General features: G+C 40.0%; 1 protein-coding gene across 4 annotated transcripts in view; it reads left to right on the top strand.

Moving 5' to 3' along the window:
• SORCS1 (sortilin related VPS10 domain containing receptor 1) overlaps positions 1-21061 on the top strand; it is a 259464-nt gene that overhangs the window by 64326 nt on the left and 174077 nt on the right. For all 4 annotated transcript variants that reach the window (XM_079313142.1, XM_079313140.1, XM_079313141.1 and 1 more), the window contains exon 2: positions 16175-16242. In XM_079313142.1, the coding sequence (XP_079169268.1) occupies positions 16175-16242 (68 nt within the window). The remainder of the gene's footprint in view (positions 1-16174; positions 16243-21061) is intronic.

The following is a 21061-nucleotide window of genomic DNA, read 5'->3' as shown; positions in this document are numbered from 1 at the left end:
CCTCTGGGGAGCACTGCAATGGTTTGGGTGGGCTCTGGGGGTTACTGGGGGATTTCTGGGTGCAGCTCTACAGATTTGCGTAAGAAACCTAAAATAAAATTCAGCATCAGGCTTCTGCTCATGGCAGAATTCAGTGCTGCTGCACCCAGCTGGGCTGAGCTGTGCTTTGTGCAGCTGATGGCAAGGATTGTGTTCACTTTGTGCCTTTTTCTCTGCTAGGTGTAGAGTTTCTTGTCACTGTACTGGTTTGACATGAGCAATCACTTTGCTTTCTGCATGTAGAGGGAGGAAGGACTAGGAAAAGCTGTGAGAAAACAACAAAAAAAAAAACTTCAGCTCTGTCTCTGACTCCAGGTTGCCTGCCTTTTCCTAGCAAGATTGGTGTTGCTGAACCAGAATTACTGCCTCTTCATCTGCTTCATTTCCATCAAAATATTCTGATTCGTTTTGTGCTGATATTTGCAGCACCTTTTCAAATTTAACATGGAAATAACACTAAATAACATGGTTTTTCTGTGTAGGAATTTAAAGCCATAGGACCCGAGTTCTTTCTTTGGGAAACAATGTGACATTTCTATTTTTCAGCTTGGTTTTGCTTTAATCATCTTCTAAAATGCTTAACATTCTTTTTCCTATTGAAGAAGAAACTGGCTTAAGAAGCATAAGATAGTTTTTATTGAAAGATTTTACTGGTTTAATGACATGTCAGTGAGTTTCTGCTGAGTAGTCTGTAATCTTTAGATGCATTTGTACAGTGATAAACCCTTTTAAAATGATAGGAAGCTCATTACTCAGAACTGAATTTTGTTTTTGGTTGTCACAACTAAATCTGTAGATCTGATACCTTTTTACACTGGTTGTAACTTATCCCATTAAAAAGAGAAGCCACTGTCTGGTAATGCTGTGTCTTGGTATTGCATCTCCACTGTTGAAGGAAAATCATAATGACAGATTATAGGGTCATGGAATTTTTTGTCAGATGACAGGTGTATATGCTTTTCCTTTAATAGTTTCTAATTTTTTAAACAAAAATGGGAAAGCAAGTTTTTGTTATTTCATAAAATTGAACATAAGCTCTTCCTGTAGCATCAGGTACATCTTTAGTACAGCAGATGTTGCAAGATTGGTGATAAAACTGAGAGAGCTTTTTCACAGTGAAGGGTAGTGTGGAGTATTGCTTACCCAGTCACCCTCTGCTCTCAGATAGTTTTTTTTTTGGGTTTTGGTTTTGTTTTTTTTTGGGTTTTTTTTTTTTTTTTTTTTTTTTTTTTTTTTTTTTTTTGTGAGCATGGTGCAAATAGGGTTGTTCTCTTCAGATTAAGAAGTGGCTTTCATTAGTTTTCTGGACAGGCTTAATTTTACTAAGTTCAGTAACAAAATTTATTTGTTTCAGTTTGGGGGATAACCTTCAAATGTATTCATAAAACTGCCTCTGCAGTAGAAAAAGAGTAAGGGAAAGCCCTTGGAGAGGTGAGCTTCCTGCAGCTTGTAAAGTTCTTCTTCAGGGCTCCTGACCTTAGTGCAAGTGGGGGCAAGAGCTGCAGCCCTTGCTTAGGTCATTTTTTGGTTTGGTTTTCCCAGCTGAAGGAAGTTGGAGGCAATTAATAATAATAATAATGATAATAACGATAATAATAATAATTCCTCATGTTCTTCTGCATTCTGCTGGCCGGAGAGCTGCTCCTTGGGCTATTCCCATCCAAAAATTCCTGAGAATGTCTTGTCTTCCCTGAATGGTGTCCCCCAACTGACTGAAATTACTGGTTTTCCACTGGAAACACATTGAGTGATACCAGGTTATTTCTTCCCTCTTTAGTCTTTTTGGGGAACATAAACTGCTAGTGGTGCTTATGGTGAGACTCTGAGCTACTTGACTAATGGCAAGCAGGATAAAGGTTAATAATCTACTTTCTTTACTGATCTGAATGGAACAAGCAGCTGAGGATAAAGGTGGTAGGTGAAATTTTGAGGATATTTTTCATACATAAAGCCAATTTATTCAGTTGCTTATGTGGCTTAAAGGCAGAAATACAGAAATATCATTCTCCTTGAGGACAGGTGTTGAACAAGGAGAAGAGATGGGGGGAAGAAATGGTCTGTGCTCCCTGGAGGCACATGTGTCAAATGTAAAATGTAAGTCAAAGGGAATGGTATATAAAGCTTCATTTCATACCAGTCTTGATAAATGGCTGACTGTAAGTGTAAGACAAATTTGGATGGGTCAGTGAACTGGTGACAGGGCTGAAAGTTTCCTTTAGAAATAATTTAGGGGAATCTCTGCTACAGCAGATGGATCTGTGCTATTTCTCTGGTGTGTTTTGAGGGTAATGGAATGCAGGTGAGAGGTGGAAGAAATGTCCAGCTTTGGGACAAAAAATCAGTCTTTAAAACCCTTTTTTGTTGAGGGCAAGAACAGATTGGTTTGCTGTTGGAGGAAGCTGGATAGGACTGAGTGAAAAAATCAGTGGGCTAAAATTTGGGTATGCAGTGCTGGAAAAACAAAACTGTGTAAGTGGGAAAGGTGCTTATTTTGCTGCAGGTTTGCACTCAGAAGTGAAGGGGGGTTTTTTGTAGAAAAGGTGTACCTGAGAGTAGAAATATAATTTTCAATTTGTTGAGTGATTCTGAAATTAAGTCTCTAAGCCAATGCTCTCTGGCTCTCCAAGATTTTCTGTGACTTTCCAGAGTTTCGGGTGTTTGAATCCCTTGTTAGACTTTCAGGGATGACTCTTGCCTATAGAGTTTGGGAATCAGTACTTGTGTAGGATAATATTTGTGTAATGTTAACAAGCTGTGGAAAAATACCCAGAAATCCTGAAACCCCAAGTTTTCAGTCTAAAAGGTTTTTATTAGAGTCTGAAAATCTGAGAAGAAAGCAAAATATATTTTCTCCAGCTTTCACTTTTGCATTGATACAGCTGATGATAGAACACATTTCTCTGCAGTGTGTTGGGAGGAATGGGCCATTTTTCTGTGCCACACACTTCAGGCAGGGTGGTTAGTTTTTTTGGCAAGTACAAATAGGAATTTTTCTCAAGTGATAGGAATTTTGAAAATGACAGTCATTGCATTGCTTTTATTTTATTTTTTTTTTTTTTTACAAGCTTAAATAAGGGGTATATGGCAAAACCATCAGGGAGATTGGGGTGTGTGTGGGAAGTTCTGGGGTTAAGATGATACCCAATAAAGAAATTCTCCTTGCTCCCATGTGTTGGTGTACTTTTGTTTAATGTAAGAGTTTTGGGTTCTTTTTAGATATAAAAGGCATCAGTCCCTCACTAGAGGGAATAATGACCAAACCAGTGTTGTTTTCTTAAAAAGTCTAAAGTCTAAAGGACATCTGTTTCCACAGGATGATTTCAGTCATCTCTGCTGAACCTGGATGACAGCACTGGTCAGATGTTATAAAAAATGATCTGTGGTTTGGGTGGTGCAGTTTTGGTAATGGGCTTCTACCCAGTAGCTTTTTGTCCTTTGTTTTTTGCCCTGTGCTGAGAGAGGAAGTCAGAAACTGACTTGGCTTTCTCACTCCCAAAACACCATTTGAAAATCCCAAACTTAGGTAATTTATATATAGAAAAATAAGAATATCTCCTCCTACATCTCACTTGAGAGGAGGAGGAGGAGGAAAAATGTTCATCAGTCACTTGGGTTGTGCTTTCCTGTGTGTTCTGCCAAAGCCTTCAGGATATAGACAGAAGGCAGATTAGGAGTTTTATCCTTTAGATAATAGAATCTTAGTCACACATCTTAGTGGGTTAAGATTTTTGTGTGTTGGCTTGTGACATCCTTTGACTTTCCCCTCCTTTTGAGGCAGCTGCTGTGATAAAATATGCCAGAGGAAAGAGGAGATGTGAGGTGCAAGTTACTGTCCTGCCTCTAAGAGATGAATCCTGTGCAGCAGAAAGACATGTGTCTTTATTTTATAAGCAGGAGGCAGCAAACATGCTTAGCAAGTATAGCAAAGGAAATACAAGACTCAAGCCTGAAGGGGAGGGAAAGATGTAAAGAGCAATAAAGGACTTTCTAAAGAATAAACACATAGTTTTTTTGTTTTTAAGCTTGAGGAGACTGCCATTTGGGCCACAGTGCTGTTAAATGTATTGTCTTATGTATATTAGTTTTGAATAGTATGGCAAATTAAAAGATGGAATAATTAACTTCTGTTGGACATACTTTGCCATAATAGCTGCAATTTCAGTTTTTCTGTGGGAACATGCAGCTTGAAGGTTTGTGTGATCTCCTTCCTCAAGTTTACATCAGTGCTGCAGGTCAGGAGACATTCTCAGTTTCTCAAAGTGTTATTGTGCTAAAACAAATACCTTGAGGATCCTAGGTGGGAATGCAGCAACAGATGGGTGCAGCTTTCCAAGGTGCAAACCCCTTACACTGTTGTTATATTGATGCTTGTGCTTGTTACTAGTCCTGCCATGAGTTGCTGTCAGAGTTGATGACACCCATGGGAGCTGTTTCATCTTTAACTGGTGGCTGTAAACTGGATGAGGGTAGTGTGAAGAAAAAAAGAAATAACCTATAATTCATGTTTTGATGACAGGGTTTTGTGTGTCTGGTTGGTTTGTTTGTTTTTATCCCTCAGAAGAACTGGGGGAATATTACTTTGTATATATCTTCATTTAACAAGTTGTTTTGACTAAATGCTCTTCTCTTTGCTAAAATGAAACAGTTTTCATTCTGACAGCATCAACCTGTTTTATAGAATATAGAGCCCCAGTGAGAATAGACCTTTAACAGCAATTTATATCCCAAGTCTGAAATGTGCACTTTATGTCTGTTATGATCCCTGGGTGCCTGTTATGGGATTACTCACATCTTACCATCCTAAGTTTCTTTCCATAAACAAATGGAAACCTTTGAGTCTGAGGATCAAGGAATACACTCAGATGAAGCATGGTTCAACAGCTCCTTGGAGAGAAGGAGATAAGGTGGGAAAGTGAAGAATTGATGATCTATTAACTGTTTAAATTTCCCACCTTGAATTATTGACAACATGTGACATTGCAGTTTTACAAATTACTGTCTATAAGTAGTTTGGAAAATATGACCTTTGCCTTTTAATTGGTCTCAAGATGCCTTCTAGCTTCATATAAACATTTGCTGATGGCATATTTTGTTGCAGCTGGAGTGGGTGGAAGATTGCAGAGAGCTGAGGAACTTTTCTTGTCTCATCAGGCATATATTATAATTTGTCAAAATGACAAAATGTACTCTGTGATGGTTGATATGTCTCTGTTTGAGACTGGGCTCACTCCTCTGGAGTTTTGGAGGGATCCACTTTTCAGTAATAAAGACATCTGATCAGTTAAGGTTAGCTGTCCTTACCTTCTGACCTGTCTCTAGTGCAAGGGGACACTAGAAAGCCCTGTGTTACTCTAATTCCTCCTATTTCCTGGCCTGTGGAGACCAGTGAGTCCAAGCTGAATGGATGGTTTGTCCTATTTGTTCATGGCAAACCAAGTGCACTAAATTCTTGCTTTGTGTTGTTGTTCATGTGATTAACACACAAAGTATGTATTGTGTGAATTTGGCCCTGAGATTTCTGCTGATCTGGGAGAAGCTGAGAACACAAGGACTTGATTTTTCATCTTCTTATCATTATTTAGGAGTAACAAGTCACCAAGTTAGTGTTGGCAGAGAGCTCAAAAGGCACTTTCTGAATCTTAGGCCTGAGCCAAATTAATTTCTAGTTTAACTCCATTATTATGGGATTGACATAAAATGAGACCTACCAAGTTTGTCAATGGAGTGATGATTAATTGTATTAAAATTTGTTAGTGTAAGATGCATAGGGAATCATAGAGAATGTTTTTGGATGAACAGAAGTTTGGAAGAATAGATGTCCCCAACACAGTGCAGCAAAAGACTGCAGAATAAAAAGTATCTTTATGCCAGACTTGTTTGTTTTCTCAGTTTCTGGAAAACATACCTTGTCTCTTTTAACATAGTGTTGTTTATCACTGACTGCAGATCAGTCCAAAAAGTCTGTGTTCCCATCTGTGTGAATGCAAAATCCACAGGATTGCAAGAAGGGGAATAGAAAGCTTTGGCTCATGTCCTTTTATAGCTGGACAGGGTGGAAGCTGTGACTTAACAGAGCAGGTCAGGACATTGTGAAGCCACCTCTTTCTCTGCTGGAGGACAGGGAAGAATGATATCCAGAGTGAAGACAAGGGGCTCATCAGGATAAGTATTGCCACCCTGCCTCCTGTACAAACTCTCCTGAAGTCTGCATGCTTGATGTTTGTAATGAAACCAACTCACCGAGCTCTTGTAAGGAGTGATCAATTAATGTTTTCAGGGCACTTTTGGGAACCTAAAGACAAAAGGCACCTTATGGTCTTAAGTTTTACTACCCCTGCTGCCCCAGGCTGGAAGCTTTACCTTAAAGATCCATTTTCTTCCCTGGAGTGGGAGGAGGCAGTCTATTATTCAAGGATATCATCCTTATCTCTGTTGTAGTTGCCTTGTGGCCATGCAACATCACTCAATAATACTGTCAAGTATTATCTTTTGCTTGTGCCAGAGTGCTAAACAGTGATTTATTGCTTGAATACACGTTGCTTTCATGAAAGTGATTTGTTGAAACAATAGTAAAGTGCTAAATAAATTATTCATTGCATGCTAATTTTTCACTTTTATATTCTGTGGTGAGCTCCACAGTAAACAATCTGGGTGTTGTATAAATCCCAGGTTTTTGATTGTGTGTTTCCCACCCCCTGTCTTTCCCCCAGGACATGGCTCTTTTCCCAAGGATGAGTATCTTCAGCCTTTCTCACCTTGGTTGCCTTTCAGGATATTTTTCCTCTTCATGCTCTCTTCAGATAGAGTTGGGTGAATTATGTTCAAGTAGAGGCTTGTATTGCTGGTTTGGGAAAAAACTGTGCACGTTTGGAGTTCATGGGCATTTCTAAATCCATTAGCAACTTCTGTGTCTTAACCAGAAAGGCACCACCATAAATAGAGCTTACAAAGTAGGATCCTAGAGGCTGACTGGCATGTTTCATAAGTCTTTTCTTTCATATTCCCTCTTTTTCTGTGTGCTGCAGGCATTTAGCTGCCACTGGCTATGCTGGGAGTCCTGGTTTGCATATGAGATCAGGTGTCTGAAAAACTCCTCAGAAACAAGTTTTTACTTGTAGATCTGCTGGCTTTCCAATTTTCCTTCAGAAAAGGTTTCTCAGCACTTGAAATCTTTGTCCCTTGGCAAAGCCCAGAGCCTCTGGAATGTTTCTGAGTGTTTCAGTAGCAGGCCAGGAGCAGAACAGCAAAGTGCTTTACTCCACTTGACCCTTCCACCCTTTCTGGGTGTCCACTCCAAATCCCTGCCAGTGACTGCATGTTTGAGCACAAGCTGCTGACTGGCAGTGAATATAATGGGGTGTGAGAGAAGAATTTTCTTTCCAAGCAGTTTAGAGCTTTTCCCTTCTCTGGTCTTAATTCTGAAATAATCCCCAAAGGCCTATGTGGGTATTCAGTGAAATGAATAAACAGAAGACTACATCTCCCTCTTGAAGCATACACAGAGCTCTCTTGCTAATGGCTTTTAAGCATCAATGCAATTACAGTGTGTAATCGATGCTCTCTATACAGCTTTTGTCTTCTGAAATGAAATCCTGTCTCTTTCATAATTATTTGCCTTTGTATTAAAACATTTCAAGATGACAGGATGTCTATTCCATTGTTTTTGTCCTCCTTCTCATCTTTCCTCCCTGATTCTGCCACTGGAAGAAATTTGGTTATTATATTTTCTTAGAAACCTGAGTATCTCTGGTTTTTGGTTTTTTTGTTTGTTTCATACAGCAATTTACTTGCTAGATTTTCCTTTTGCTCCTTTTAATTTAGTGGGTTTGTGTTTGGTTCTTTGGTTTAGTTGATCATGTTTGGAGCTGCTCAGAAATATTTCCATGAAGCAGATTGTTATTGAATGAAAGAGGAATTAGTGAAAAGGGATTTGGATTTCAGTGTGGAAAAAAAGAACTCAGAACAGGGAATTAATTCTCCTTTATAAGTAACATGTCAGTGGCCAAGGTGTTTTTCTGGAATGTGATAGGTCTAGGTTTGGGTCCTTTTCAAAGCCAGGAAAAGCAGTAACTCAGTGTCTCGACCTTTGGGCTTTAACTATTACAGTTTCCTTCTCTCTGCTTTGGTGGTGGTAGTATTTTAAATTCTTTTCAGACTGTAGCAAATTTCTGTTTCATCCTGATGACAAGCATGAAGACTGGGGCTATCTTTAAAAGGTTTGAGGGAGAATGATGCTACATTCTGCCTCTCTTTATAATAATCTGTTGCTGTCTATTCTAGAAGTTGTCACCATGCCAGGGACCCTTGTAAATTGAGTATAATAGAAACTGCCATACATCTTGCCTGATTGAATTATACAAGATTAAGAAAGGAAATACTGGTATCTGTGTTAGGCAGACATTGAATTTCTGGCCTACAAGTGGTTTTTATAGATGCCAAAAATAGGAATAACTATAACAAATTTATATAGGTTCATGAGTTCTAAAGCTACCTATGATAGCTGTAAGAACAAAAGAGTTTGCCATAGTCTCTCTTTAAATGTGGCTTAAATTGTATATCTGGGAAAACTTGCACAAACATTGCTACATATAATTTTATTTAATTGGCCTCAATGCACATTTTTTTCCTCTCAACTTTTGTCTCCCTTTGAGCTTATAGTAAATTTTTGGTATCCACAAAATAAAGTGGGAAGGAACTTCCCTACTCATATATATGTAATATTTTTAGCCTCCTGGTCTTGTATGCTGAAAAGTAGTGAAAAATAAATTCAGTACGCTTGTGACTTTACAGATGTCTTTCATATCTCCTTTGTGTCTTTCTTAGATTGATATTTGGAGTAATTTCTCACTAAAAAAAGGTCATTCCACATCTTTGATCATCCTTGATTTCTCTCTCTGATCCTTTTATTATTAGGCACAATAGTTGCAATAGTTTCTGAATTAGGAAGAGTGTAATCTGCTGACTTAGGGAAGTTATTAAAGGGAAGAACCACCCTCTACATGTACAATTTGAAGTGCTTTCTCTCTAAATTTCTTTCTCTTGTGCCACAGGTGGGATAGTGGGCAATATCAGGCCTTTTTTCTGTTCATTGATGGATGCAGAAAAATGAAGGAATTTTACCTTATGGGTTCTTTGTAACAGAGATTAGTGAAATGGAGGGTTGGTAGTTAAGCTGTGTAACTGTGTGGTTGTTCTTCTCTGCCATTGCACCCCTGTTGATCTGCAGTCCATGTGGAAAACAAATCACAAAAGTCTTCACGACTCCATAGTTCTTGCTAGAGTACTTGGTAGAGTCCCTGATACTGCAGGCTGGTATAAAATTGCTAAAAATTATATTAAAAACAAGGTTGTTAAGTAATTTGCCCCAAATAATGATTCTCTCAAATTTGCTTTGTTTGTTTGTTTTTGTTTCTTTTTAATTCATGAGCAACCTGTGAAATTCTCAGTTGTGAATTATTCAGGCTTATTTGTGAATTTATTTGGAAACATTTCCTAGTGTAGTTGTCTCACCAAACAGTTCATTGAGAATATTCCTGTGTTCTGGTTGTACTCCCTTTTATTTACAGTCCCAGGACTCTGGGTGATATTGGGAAAGTAGAGATGAAGTAGGGAACAGGTAGGTGCCCAATTATTTCCAGTTTTTGAATGTGCAAACACGACAGCCTGAGAATTATGGTTTATTGACTCATAATGCACAGAAAAATCTTCAAGTCCTTTAGTTTTCCTGCTCAATTATAGCAGGCCAGCAAGCTCGTGAAAACTTAATTTAGTGCTTCTTTGTTATTGACTTACGTGGCTGTTAAGTAGGCGATGGAAGAGATCTCTGGAGTTTAATAAGGGATTCATGGATCACTGCACTTTGAGGTGTACTTAAACTGTCTTGATTGTGCCTGGATATTTGTCTCTCTCTTCCCAATTAGAAGGCAGCGTGACTGTTTCATCAGGAGAGTCTTGCAAATATAGTTACACCATTAAATCCAGCTACCATTTTTTACATAGCTGTGTGTAAAACATTACAGTACTTTATTAGCACATTAATTACATTGTAGGCTGCCTGAGTGAGGCAGTGCCCATGGTTAAACCTCTTTAGCTGGTAACCACAGAGCATCCAAACTGCAGGTGGGGTGTGCTGAGTTCCAGTTCTGCATGTGTTGCATGAGTGGAGAGCAGAGAGGAGAAGAAGTGTGGCTGCTGCTCTTTGCTCGAGCTGTGGCACATCCTGAAGGTCAGCTCCTAATGCAGATTGTGGAGCTGGCACATGACTGAAAGTAGAAGATTTCTGCCAGGTTACTTCTGAGACAACCGGAGGTGGAGTTCATGAAGACCCAGCTCAGTTCTCTTGTGCTGGAAATCACTGTGCTCCCAAGGCATAGAGGATAGCAGCCTGGGATGTTAAAATCCATGGTTCTGGATAAGGAGTCAGGACAGGACAGTGTCCTGAAGGTTTTCCTTGGGTTGTGAGGGTGGTGGGGTGTGGAAGAACCTTCCTTTTTTCTTTTTTCTTTTTTCTTTTTTCCTTTTTTCTTTTTTTTTTTTTTTTTTGTCTCCTGGATTTTCAGTGGTCAGAAGGAGATGTCTGATCACCACATCAACAGCCCTCACAAAAAAACTGATTCAGAAAGCTGCTGTAATTGGCTAGCAATCAAGTACTAGAAATATTTATCAAATATGCCGCGTCCAAATGGTTTCAACAAAATGTTGATGAACAGTCTGTGCACAACTCATGCTGACAGCTGATGGTGTTCAAGTCAGGAAAATAGACTTATACTAAGGTTTTTAGTGTTGTGGAATACCTCAGGACAGCTGCAAATGCAGCCTTGACTGAAATGCATGCAAAAATATATGTAAAGCTGAAGGTCTGAAAACATTAAAGCAGAGACTCAGTTCTGGTTTTGCCTTTGTAAGCAAAGTCTATTGTGATTTGAAAGCAGCATTTGAATGCTGTAGGATTCAAGGTCCCCATAGGGATCATCTTTCTGGCCCAGGGTTAGTTCAGTCTAGAGGTACCATTGTAAAACTCAGGGCTCAAGTAGCTAAAGTGAATACCTTTAGGAGTTTCAGGATGGTGTCATGCTTGAAAAAAATTTCTATCACTACAAAACCATGAAAGTGTTGATTATGAATTTAGACCCTGTTGTGCTGTGTAAAGTGGAAAGCACTGAGACGACCTGGGGATGATGATGGGAGTACCTCTGATAAAATGTACTGAAGATAAGAGCTCTCTTGGTGTAAAAAACCCTTGAGATTATCATGACAACAGACCATGTTGTGTAGTGGGTCTTAATGGTGATCTAACCTTGAACACAGTGATTGTTGTAGTCCATGTCCTTGTTTAGCTGAGTTTGAATGAGTGTGGACATCTTTTGACACAGGACTCGTGTAGCATTCCCAGGAATAAATCTGCCATGGTCAGTGGGTGCTGGGAGTGTTACAGCTCAGTGTGCTCAGAGTTCCTGCTGGTTTCTGAGGCAGGTGGGCTGATGGCTCTGAGGACACGCACCATGGCCCCAGATGAGTTACACAGAGTGCAGCCTGGTGCTTCCTTCCCAGTGACTTATAAACCTGAGCAGTAGCACAGTGCAGACTTCCACTACCTTCCAGGCCACCTAGTTCAGCACTGTTTGATGGGAGAAATATTTTCTTTTGCCAAGGGGAAAACCATTTAATTACAATTGGAACTTGTGCTATGGTAAAGGACAGGCTCTGACCCATATCCTAAGGGAGCCTTCCTGGAATATTTACAGAGTAGTTGAAAACAGGGTCAAGACAAAGATGTAAGCCAGTTGTAAACCTGGGGCAGAAGTGCAAGGAAGGGTATGGTGAGACAGCATGGATCATTTGATCATAAATCAAAGAAAGTCTGGGAAAAATTTAGCCATGTTTACCCTGGAATTTCCTTTGTGATATCAAAGATCTTCCTAGGGCCTTATCTAGCAAGTTCACAAAGTTCACAGAGCAGTCTTTTCTGACACTGATTTATGTTTTGAAACCTATAGATGGTCCTTCATATCTCAAGTCTTAAAAAGCAGCTACAGGTCATGATTGATTAACAAAATACTTAAAAAAAAAAAAAAATCTTATGGTTTGAAGAAAACATGATGGTGTCCAAGGTGTGAATGCCTTGTCCTTCCCAGAATAGCCACTGGAAACTGATTTCCTTTGGGAGATGGTGAGCCAGGTTTAGGCACCTCTTTTGTCAGTCTCTTCCCAGGTGTCTGTTTCTTGCACTTCGTGTGACTAACTAAACCCATTTTTAGTGCTCTATCTCATGGTAGGTGCACTCACTTTGGGATGTGGTAAACCCAGGATCAGATCCTTTGCTCAGAGCTGTCAGTGAGAAGTGATAAAGTTTTGTTTCTCCTTCTCTTTCCCACCTGCTGTGGCAGAATAATCTACTTCAAGTGCTGATCCTAATGAATAACAGACTTTCTGAAGCCTTGTGTTTCTATGCAAGAGGAAGGGTTATCTGTATTCACAGCAGAGATGGAATAAGACTGGATTTTTAGTTTCTTTTCATTCTATTTCTAGGGTTTTTTTTCTTTTTTTTTTTTTTGTTTCTTACTCTTGTTAGCTTGCATTGTAAGTGATAAAAAAGGGAGGAAAACGCACAGTCTCAGAAAGCAAAAACAAAGCAAGAAATGAAGAAAAGGCGAGACACTATTTTCGTTTCATTACTGTGCTTCTTCACAGCCCCTCTTCTGACATTTAGAACAACATAATATGCATGTCTCTGTTCATTAGGTTCCTCAGTGCTGCACAGTGACAGCCACAGAGAGTGGAAAAAGAAACAATCTTAAACATGAACTAACCTTTGCAGGCTAAATAACAAAGAAATGAGAACAGCAAAGAAGAAAAATTGTTTCTGAAAAAGTAAATATATCAAAAATCATGGCCTTGCATAGGTTACTTGAGTATCACTACAAAGGGGAAAAATGAATAGTGATCTCTAGGGCAGAAATAACTAATTTTCTGCCCAATTATTTGTTTGTTTTGTACATATATGTTTGAACAGATTTGTTACTGGTATTTGAACCATAGTAAATGACACAAGGAGACTGCTGAAACCATGGATAATCTTAAAGACATTTGGAAGCCGATACAAATTCTCAAAAATTAAAAAGCTTCTAATAAAAAAAGCTCTTATGTGTTTTTGAAATAGGGTACCTATTCAAAGGATAATAGCTCCTGCACCAAGTGGAGATGTCTAAGCTGTTAATCCAGAAACTGGTGCATGTGTCTGCCACAGCGTGGTGTCAACTACAAATCTTGGGAATTTAAATGCTAAGATTTTATCCTAAATGTACTAGGCAGTCAGGATATAGCAGTATTGCTAAGGGATCTTGATGTAGCTGGTCAGAACTGACAGGCATGTTTGGCTGGTCCAGGGATGCCTCTGCAGAAGGATTGCTAGAGCCATACCAAAAAAAAACAGTGATGGAGTGCAACTTTCTTCCCCCATCAGTTCCAAGACAGCTACAGAGCTTTAAGATTGTGTGGGTTTTACTGAAATTTATTGAGGAAGAAAAAAGAACAAAAGAGACATTGCAGCCCTCTGGAGGGGAAATATTTTGATTTCTCCTATTGGCACTTCTAATTTTTTTGCATTTAATATTCTTTTTGGGATGCAATTTTTCTCCCTTCAAGTGATGAGCTTAAAATTCTCAATGAGTTTTCTTTCATGGCTGTTTCAAGATTTGTAAATTTTCATCACTTGGGAAAAAGTAAAAATCGGTGTATTTTATGGAAAATAATTCTCAGTCTATTTAGCACCCAGTAATTACACACTCCTGATCTTAGTATTCCATAAAAGGAACCTGATTCTAATTCTTGAATTTTGCAGATGGGCAAGTGTTTCTTGATTTCTGTAAGTTCTTTCCCAAAAGTACATTAGCCAGTGGCAAGGAAGAGGGATAAAATCACACTGCTTTTCCTGTTTCTTCTTCCCAACTTCTATGCCTGCTCATTTCATGTCTGCTTCTAAAACTGCCAGATGCCAAAATATTAATTGGGGGAAACATTCATTTAATCATTTACCTCTCTGGTACCTCTGGCAAGCAGAGCAGGAGAGGCAAAAGAGGAGAAAACAGGACTTGGAAAGAGATAAAGGAACTGTGCAGGTCCCAGGAGGCTCAAAGGCAGGGAATGTGCAAATCCCACATGATGTCTCCAAGCAGGAGTGGAGTTCACTGCTGCCTTTCACTGGGGTGGTGTTCAGAAAGGCTTTATGTGCACATCCCTTCCCTTTCCTTGGTTTTTATTAACTTGCTAAGTAGGGATTGGCAGGGGGTGCTGTGAGGGGTGGCAGAGGCACAGCTCTGTGTCTGGAGCAGGCAGCTGCCCTGCTGGCATTGATGAGCCTTGCTGGAGGGTGGAGGTGGAAATAAGGACTTACAGAGCCCTGACTGGCATTAGCCTTGGCAAAGAAGGTGTGCCCACCCTGGCTCTGGATTCTGCCTTGGCTGGAACTTCCCACCTTGGCTGCCTCTTCAAAGAGGGACCTGCCAGGACACAGGGAAGCTTCTCCCTGCCAGCCCTGGGTTTTGGGGAGCAGAGGGGATGTGTGTTTAGGGTGCCCTGGGGAGCAGAGGGAAATTGTGGCTGTTGTGTGTTTCCTGTGAGCTGCTGACTTGTGTTCATGCAGATAGGAAATGCTTTGGGCAGCTTTTCTCCTTGCTGGGAGGGATTTAGGAGTTGTGCTGCAGAAAGAGATGTCTTGTCTGAGGTGTGTTCTCTGCCCCCTGTGCAGCTCTTTCTGCTCTCATGTGCTGAGGTATTGGAAGGAGATAATTCCCACTGTGGCTGTTTCAGGTGTGTCAGAGGCTTTTGGCTTTGGAAAAGGCAGTGGTGAGGCCTGTTCTTCCCCCTGTGGCCATTCCTGTGCCAGCTGGGATTGGGCTGAGGGTCACTGAACTTCCTACAGTGCTTTGCTGCTCAGCCACATTGGCTGGAGTTGGTGATTTTATCAAGGGACTGGGGGATTGGGTTTCTGTGAGCCTCATTCCTGAGGAGCCATGCTGAAAATAATAAGTGGTATATAGATCAGAGGTTTTTGTCAGGTAAGAGTTGAGTCTCTAATTTACTGTGGTTTTAATGGGATAGGGAAGAGGATAAGATGTACAGCGACCTGGCAGGGAGACATGCAAAATAAATTAGTAGCAATTGTAATGTTCTGGTAGTTTGTCCCAAATGTAGATCTTGTTAAAGCAGCCCATCATCTTGAAAGCCAGAAATAAGTTTTTAAAGACACCAGCAAAAGAGCAGTGTGAAATCTTTCACTGCAAATTCTTTTTGTTAAAATTGCTTTCCTCTCCCTGGCAAGATAATTTTATTCCAGGAGTGCCTGTTTTGGCAGGAGGGAAAAGCTGTTTATCAAAAGAGCTAATAAAAGTCATACACTTGGAAACACTTCCATTCTGACCAAACCTAAAACTTTTCAGTGAAATTATAGAAACATTGGCTACTGGAGGTTTTTGGAGGGCCACAGTTCAACCTGTTACTCAAAGCAATGTTATCACCAGCTGTAGATCAGGTCAGCCATGACTTTGTCTAGCCAGGTGTTAAAAAACTCCAAGGATGGAGGCTTTACAGATGTTCTGGGTAGTCTGTCCAGGTGTTAACTATTATCCTTATTGAGATTTTTCCTGATGTCCAGCCTGAGTCTCCCAAGTCAAAAGTGGTGATCATTTGCTTGTGTCAAATCATCTGCTGCAACCAGAAAGTGTTTGACTGGAGACAGGTCTGTGGGTTATCTCTGCACCACAGCTATGAAAAGGATCAGCAGCTTCAGTGTCTGTGAAACAGAGCAGAAAATAGTCACAATTTCTACTGCATACAAGATCTTGTATTGTGAAACTCTGTCTAGATCTGAACTCACTCCCAGTGCACTCTTCCTCCTGGGGCTAAGGGAAGAACCTGCTGGAGATGTCATGCAGAGGAACTGAAAAGAGGTCCAAAAAAGTGCTCAACATATATCTCTGTAAATTCTTTCCATGTCAGTTTAGGCAAACGCTTTTAACAATTCATTCAATTATGTTAAGCACCCATTAAAGGAATCCTAAGCCCTCCCCGGGGTCATTTCAGTTCTGTGAGATTGTAATTGTTTGAGACTAACCATGATTTCTTCTTTTGCCTTTAGGTGATTCTAATTCTGACAAAGCTGTATGACTACAACCTGGGAAGCATCACAGAGAGCTCTCTTTGGAGGTATGCAGATAAATTGAGTTAATAATTACCACCTTACTAAAATAGGAAAAGCCTGATACAATTCTTTTATTTAATTTAATTGGATTTCTTTAAAAGTGCTGGAAGGTTTCTAGCTAAACCCTCTCTCACTCCTGTTCTTTCATAGTCAAGGACAAAAAGGCTGAAGTCTGATTTTCTTGTTTCAGCTAGATAAGGTATTTCTCAGATATTCTGTCTTTTGATTTTTCCCTTTCCTGTCTTATTGAAATTGAAATCAACCAATTGGTTTACTTTTGGGAGAACTGAACAGCCCAAAGTCCTTGTTTCTAGTGAAGGATCTCATGGCTGTCTGCCCAAATGATCCTGAAAAGCCAGAGACTGGGGGAATACCTGTGAGTGAGTATTCAATGTCTGGTGATTAGAACTGGATAATTGATTTCCACTTGTGTCCACTTGACTGCTGGACCAATTTATAAAGAATGTTGTGATACTTTCATGATTTAAAAGCATATCATGCACTAAGTGAACCAAAGGAAAGAGCTGGGCTGTGAATAATTTCTTAAGGTAGTTATTTGGATTCAATGTGAGCAGATGGTGCCTGTATTTATTTCTATGAAAAATTAATCTGAGAGGTATTTCCTCTTTCACATGTCCCTAGAACTACTTTCATGAGGTGAAAGGGAGGTTTCATCTGTGGGAGTTTAGGAGTTTTGTATTCAGGTTATTGATGAAGGTAGATAGGCTACTGGAAGGGGACAATAAAATTTTGGGTATTTAAAACTAAAACTTTTTGTTAGAATGAACTCATTTAATACACCTGTATAGGAAGGGGTTTTCTTTTCTAAGGGAGAATTCTGGGTCAGAAATAAAACAAATAACCTTTTGCTCAGGAGCTGAGCAGGTTTCAATAGAATTACAGAGGAGGGATTTTTGACATGAAGTATATTATGAACTTGGGCTACTGCTTCACCCACTGGCCTGAAAAATTAAACCAAACAGACTTAAACCTAAAGAAACACTGAACTTCTAGGATTTATTCTGAGCAGTAACAGGAATGCTGAAAAGTATTTTGTGGGGTTGAATAAATGGGTTTTCATGGGAGGTTAATCAATCTTTTCATTTCATCCACCTTGCTGGACTTTCTATTCCTTTGTCTTTACTGTGGTGTGCATACACAAAAAGTCTCAGGATTGTGGCTTTGTCCATGTTTTTCCACAGGGAGTTTGTGCTAGTCATTGCAGAATTGATGGCATTTCAGCATGCATAGGCACCTCCTTCCCCATTGCTGACAGTGCTGAGGATCTGCTTCTGTGATGCAGAATTGTGTTGAGATACTATTTTCTGACTGAAACTGGGACAGCCACATCAGAGTAGGAAGCACTTCCTGATGAGATGTATGAATGCAGCACAAAACTGTTTGATGACCTTACACTCTTTTCTGTTTCTGGTTCCTGTGGAGCACTCCACAATGCATCAAGTTTTGCCCTGATTAAGAAGGGAGGGACTGTGTGGATTTCACTGGAAGATGTTGCAGATGGTTGGGACCTCAGCAGTGCTGCAGTCCTGCAGTGAGTGCAGGGCACTTTTCCTGATCTCAGTCCTAATGTCAGAATGTGATTAACAACAAAAACATAGCATGATTGTTTCCTCTAATCTGGAATTCTATTACCAAAAACTATCTGATAAAAAGTAAAAATATGAGTATTTTATGAAAAGTAATTCTCAGTCTATTTAGCAACAGTAATTACACACTCCTGATCTTAGTATTCCATAAAAGGAACCTGATTCTAATTCTTGAATTTTACACTTTCTTGTTTCCTGTATGATCTTCCCCATATACATCAGCCAGTGGCAAGGAATAGGGATAAAATCACACTGCTTTTCCTGTTTCTTCTTCCCAATTTCTATGCCTGCTCATTTCATGTCTGCTTCTAAAACTGCCAGATGTCAAAATATTAATTGAGGGAAATATTCATTAGTCATTTATGTCTCTGGTACCTCTGGCAAGCAGAGCAGGAGAGGGAAAAGAGAAGAAAACAGGACTTGGAAGGAGATAGAAGGAAGTGTGCAGCTGCTTTGCAGGTTCCAGGGAGGTTCAAAGGCAGGGCATGTGCAACTCCCACATGATGTCTCCAAGCAGGCTGGACCAAGACCATATGAAAATGATTATCAGATCTGACACTTCATTCCAGTATTATACTGGCATTCATTCTTAAGGTTTAAGTTACCCTCAGCCTTCAGTGTAAAGTATAGGAGGAGCTGAATAATTTTCTTTTTGTTTTAGTATATACCAGGGGATTAATATTCCATGAGCTGACCTTCTCAATATTTTGGAGTGTGTTAAAATTTTTAGTGTCTGTGACATCTTAGAACAAGGAATTCCATAAATTATTTGAGGAACCACTTGTCATGCTTTGAACCCCTCAGCTTCACATGGCACATGTCACTTACCAGGGCTTGATTGCATTTGTATGGCCAACCATCCAGAATCCCTGACAAGTGCTTTGAACTGGGAAATGCTGGAGAACCAGAATCAACTCACTTGTCTTTGCAGGGCTCCATTATTCGTGGTTGGCCCTTCAGTGCTCATGGCTGCTCTGGAAGCTGCCAGTGCACTTGGCATTTTTGGATTTTTCCTCTGTCCTGTTACCCTGAGTAAGCCTGTGCTGGTTACACTGTGCTGTGTCCTGGGTATGGCTCTGCTGTCCATCCCCCCTCACCATACAGCCATGCCTTCAGGTCACTGATAAATATGCCTGTGAAGATCCCAGGGCAGCTTCTCTGTTCTTACTGTGATGGAAAGAAATGGCAAGGTGGGCTTCTCTTATTATTCTGTGTACTGAAAGAGGTTATTAGCTGCTGCTCCTCCTGGCTGCTTAAGTGACATGTTAATTTAAATCTCCCTGCTTGTTTGGAAAGGATAGAACCAAAAATAGGTTTGAGAGAAGGGGTGAAACATATCTTGCAATTTATTTCATGCCTCTGGGTTTAATGCTGGGGAAAGGAAGAAAACATCATCTCATGTCTGGTTTGCTTTCTGATATCAGGAGTTCTGTTTCTGAAGGATAGAAGGGAAAGGTAGTTCTCCAGGTACCCACAGCTGAAGGAAATACCACTTCTGCCTCCTGTGCTGAGTGCACTCTGAAAGGCTGGTGAGTGGTGAGGGGCTGTACAAGCACGTCACCAGCACGAGGCATTTATGCAATGACTGGTTATAAGCACATCTGTCATTCCAAAGGATATTTGGGTGAATTAAGCATTCTTACTGATGGGATTGTAACCACCTACAACCCAGCTCTGCCATTGCCTGCAGGATATGAATCTCTCCTCTTCATAAATACATTACTTCCTCCTAGGATTACATTTCTGTATTTCTCAGCCAGTTTAAGTAGAGCTGGCTGCAACACTACTGGATGGAGATCATCCTTCTAAAACTACTGACAAATTAAAAGACCACAGGTGACAGACATGAAAGAATAAAATACAGTAAGAGAGAAGAGACAGGGAGAATCTGTATAATCTAGATTGTTAAGGCTCTGTGTGTACTGAGCTTTGGATGGCAAGTGAGCTGCTGCTTCTGTACATGGTAAATGAAATGGTGCATCAGGCTGGGCCTGACTTTAATTATGCTGTTGTTCTCTCAGCAGATTTTTTCCACAGTTTTGGTTGAGAAGTTTTTATTTACTTTTTGTTACTCTTTTTATAGAAGAGAAAGAAAATGGAGGAGGAAAGATTATCTGTCACTGAGCAATTAACTCAGTGTATTGGATTTATTTCTCTTCTTCCTGTAGATATCTCTCAGATCAAAAAGAGGATTAAGTTGTGAGAGTTAGGAGAATTTTTTTTTTCTTTAGCACTGGAGTAAGATAAGCTTACATTTCAAATAAATAAAAATGTCAAAATAGTGTGCACAGTATCCATGAGCTGTAGACAGCTGTGGGAGGACTAATCTTTTCCTGTTTGTGTAAATATGATGCTCTGGAAAGATGTGCACGAGTGACACTTTCCCTCAGGATCCTGAGAGGCTGTCAAGCCATGAGTGCTGCCATTCACCTCTACCTTCTTATTGCTCTGTATTTGGTCAGAAATGAGTCATTTCCTGGGACTTTGTATAAAAATAACAGTAGTTAAACTTTCCAGCCGGAAATTAGGAAGATGTAGAGTTTGCTTAGTGTGAGAATATTTTAAATCATAATCTGTTGCTGTGCTATTTCTGGAAGCTATTGATGATAATCTTGACACTCCAGCATTTTGCCTGAACTCCCCAGTTCAGGAGTGATTATAATTTCCAACATGACCTTCATTGCTTCTAGTTTCTGCATTAAAGAGGCTTCAGCACATATGCCATAAAGAAATCTCAAGGATGCTGAAAAATCTCATGTAGATCTGGATTTTATTTCCCATACGTAAAGCGGGGGTTGTTGATAGTTGTTTTTTTTCTCATTCTTGGAAAGCTAAAGATGGATCTTTTTCTAGCTCTATTTCTAACTCTTACATGGCCTTTTTATTTAACCTTGAACTGCTGTTTTAACCCTTCCATCAGTTTACTTACCATTCCTTCCACCACCACTGCACATCGTGCTGCAGCTCTGTCCTTTCAAGAAGGGAATTTGGGTGTAATCCAGGGAAGGGTCAGAGTTGACCCCAGCCCTGTGGCTATAAATACTGCAGGTGTTTTGAAGCCTCCCATGTTGATGTTTCTGCATGCAGTTTCCTGCAGATCAGAACTACAGCCACCCACTACTGTCCATGTGTTTGTGGAGATTTTCTTCTCTGGACTAAAGAGTTTTTGCAACAGCAGACTTGAAAGTTTGTATTTGCTTACTTTATTTAAGGGGGA

Source organism: Erithacus rubecula, assembly GCF_903797595.1.
Source record: "Erithacus rubecula genome assembly, chromosome: 9".
In the NCBI taxonomy this organism is placed as follows: domain Eukaryota; kingdom Metazoa; phylum Chordata; class Aves; order Passeriformes; family Muscicapidae; genus Erithacus; species Erithacus rubecula.
Note: the sequence above shows the minus strand (reverse complement) of the source record. Positions and strands in the feature narration are given on the sequence as shown.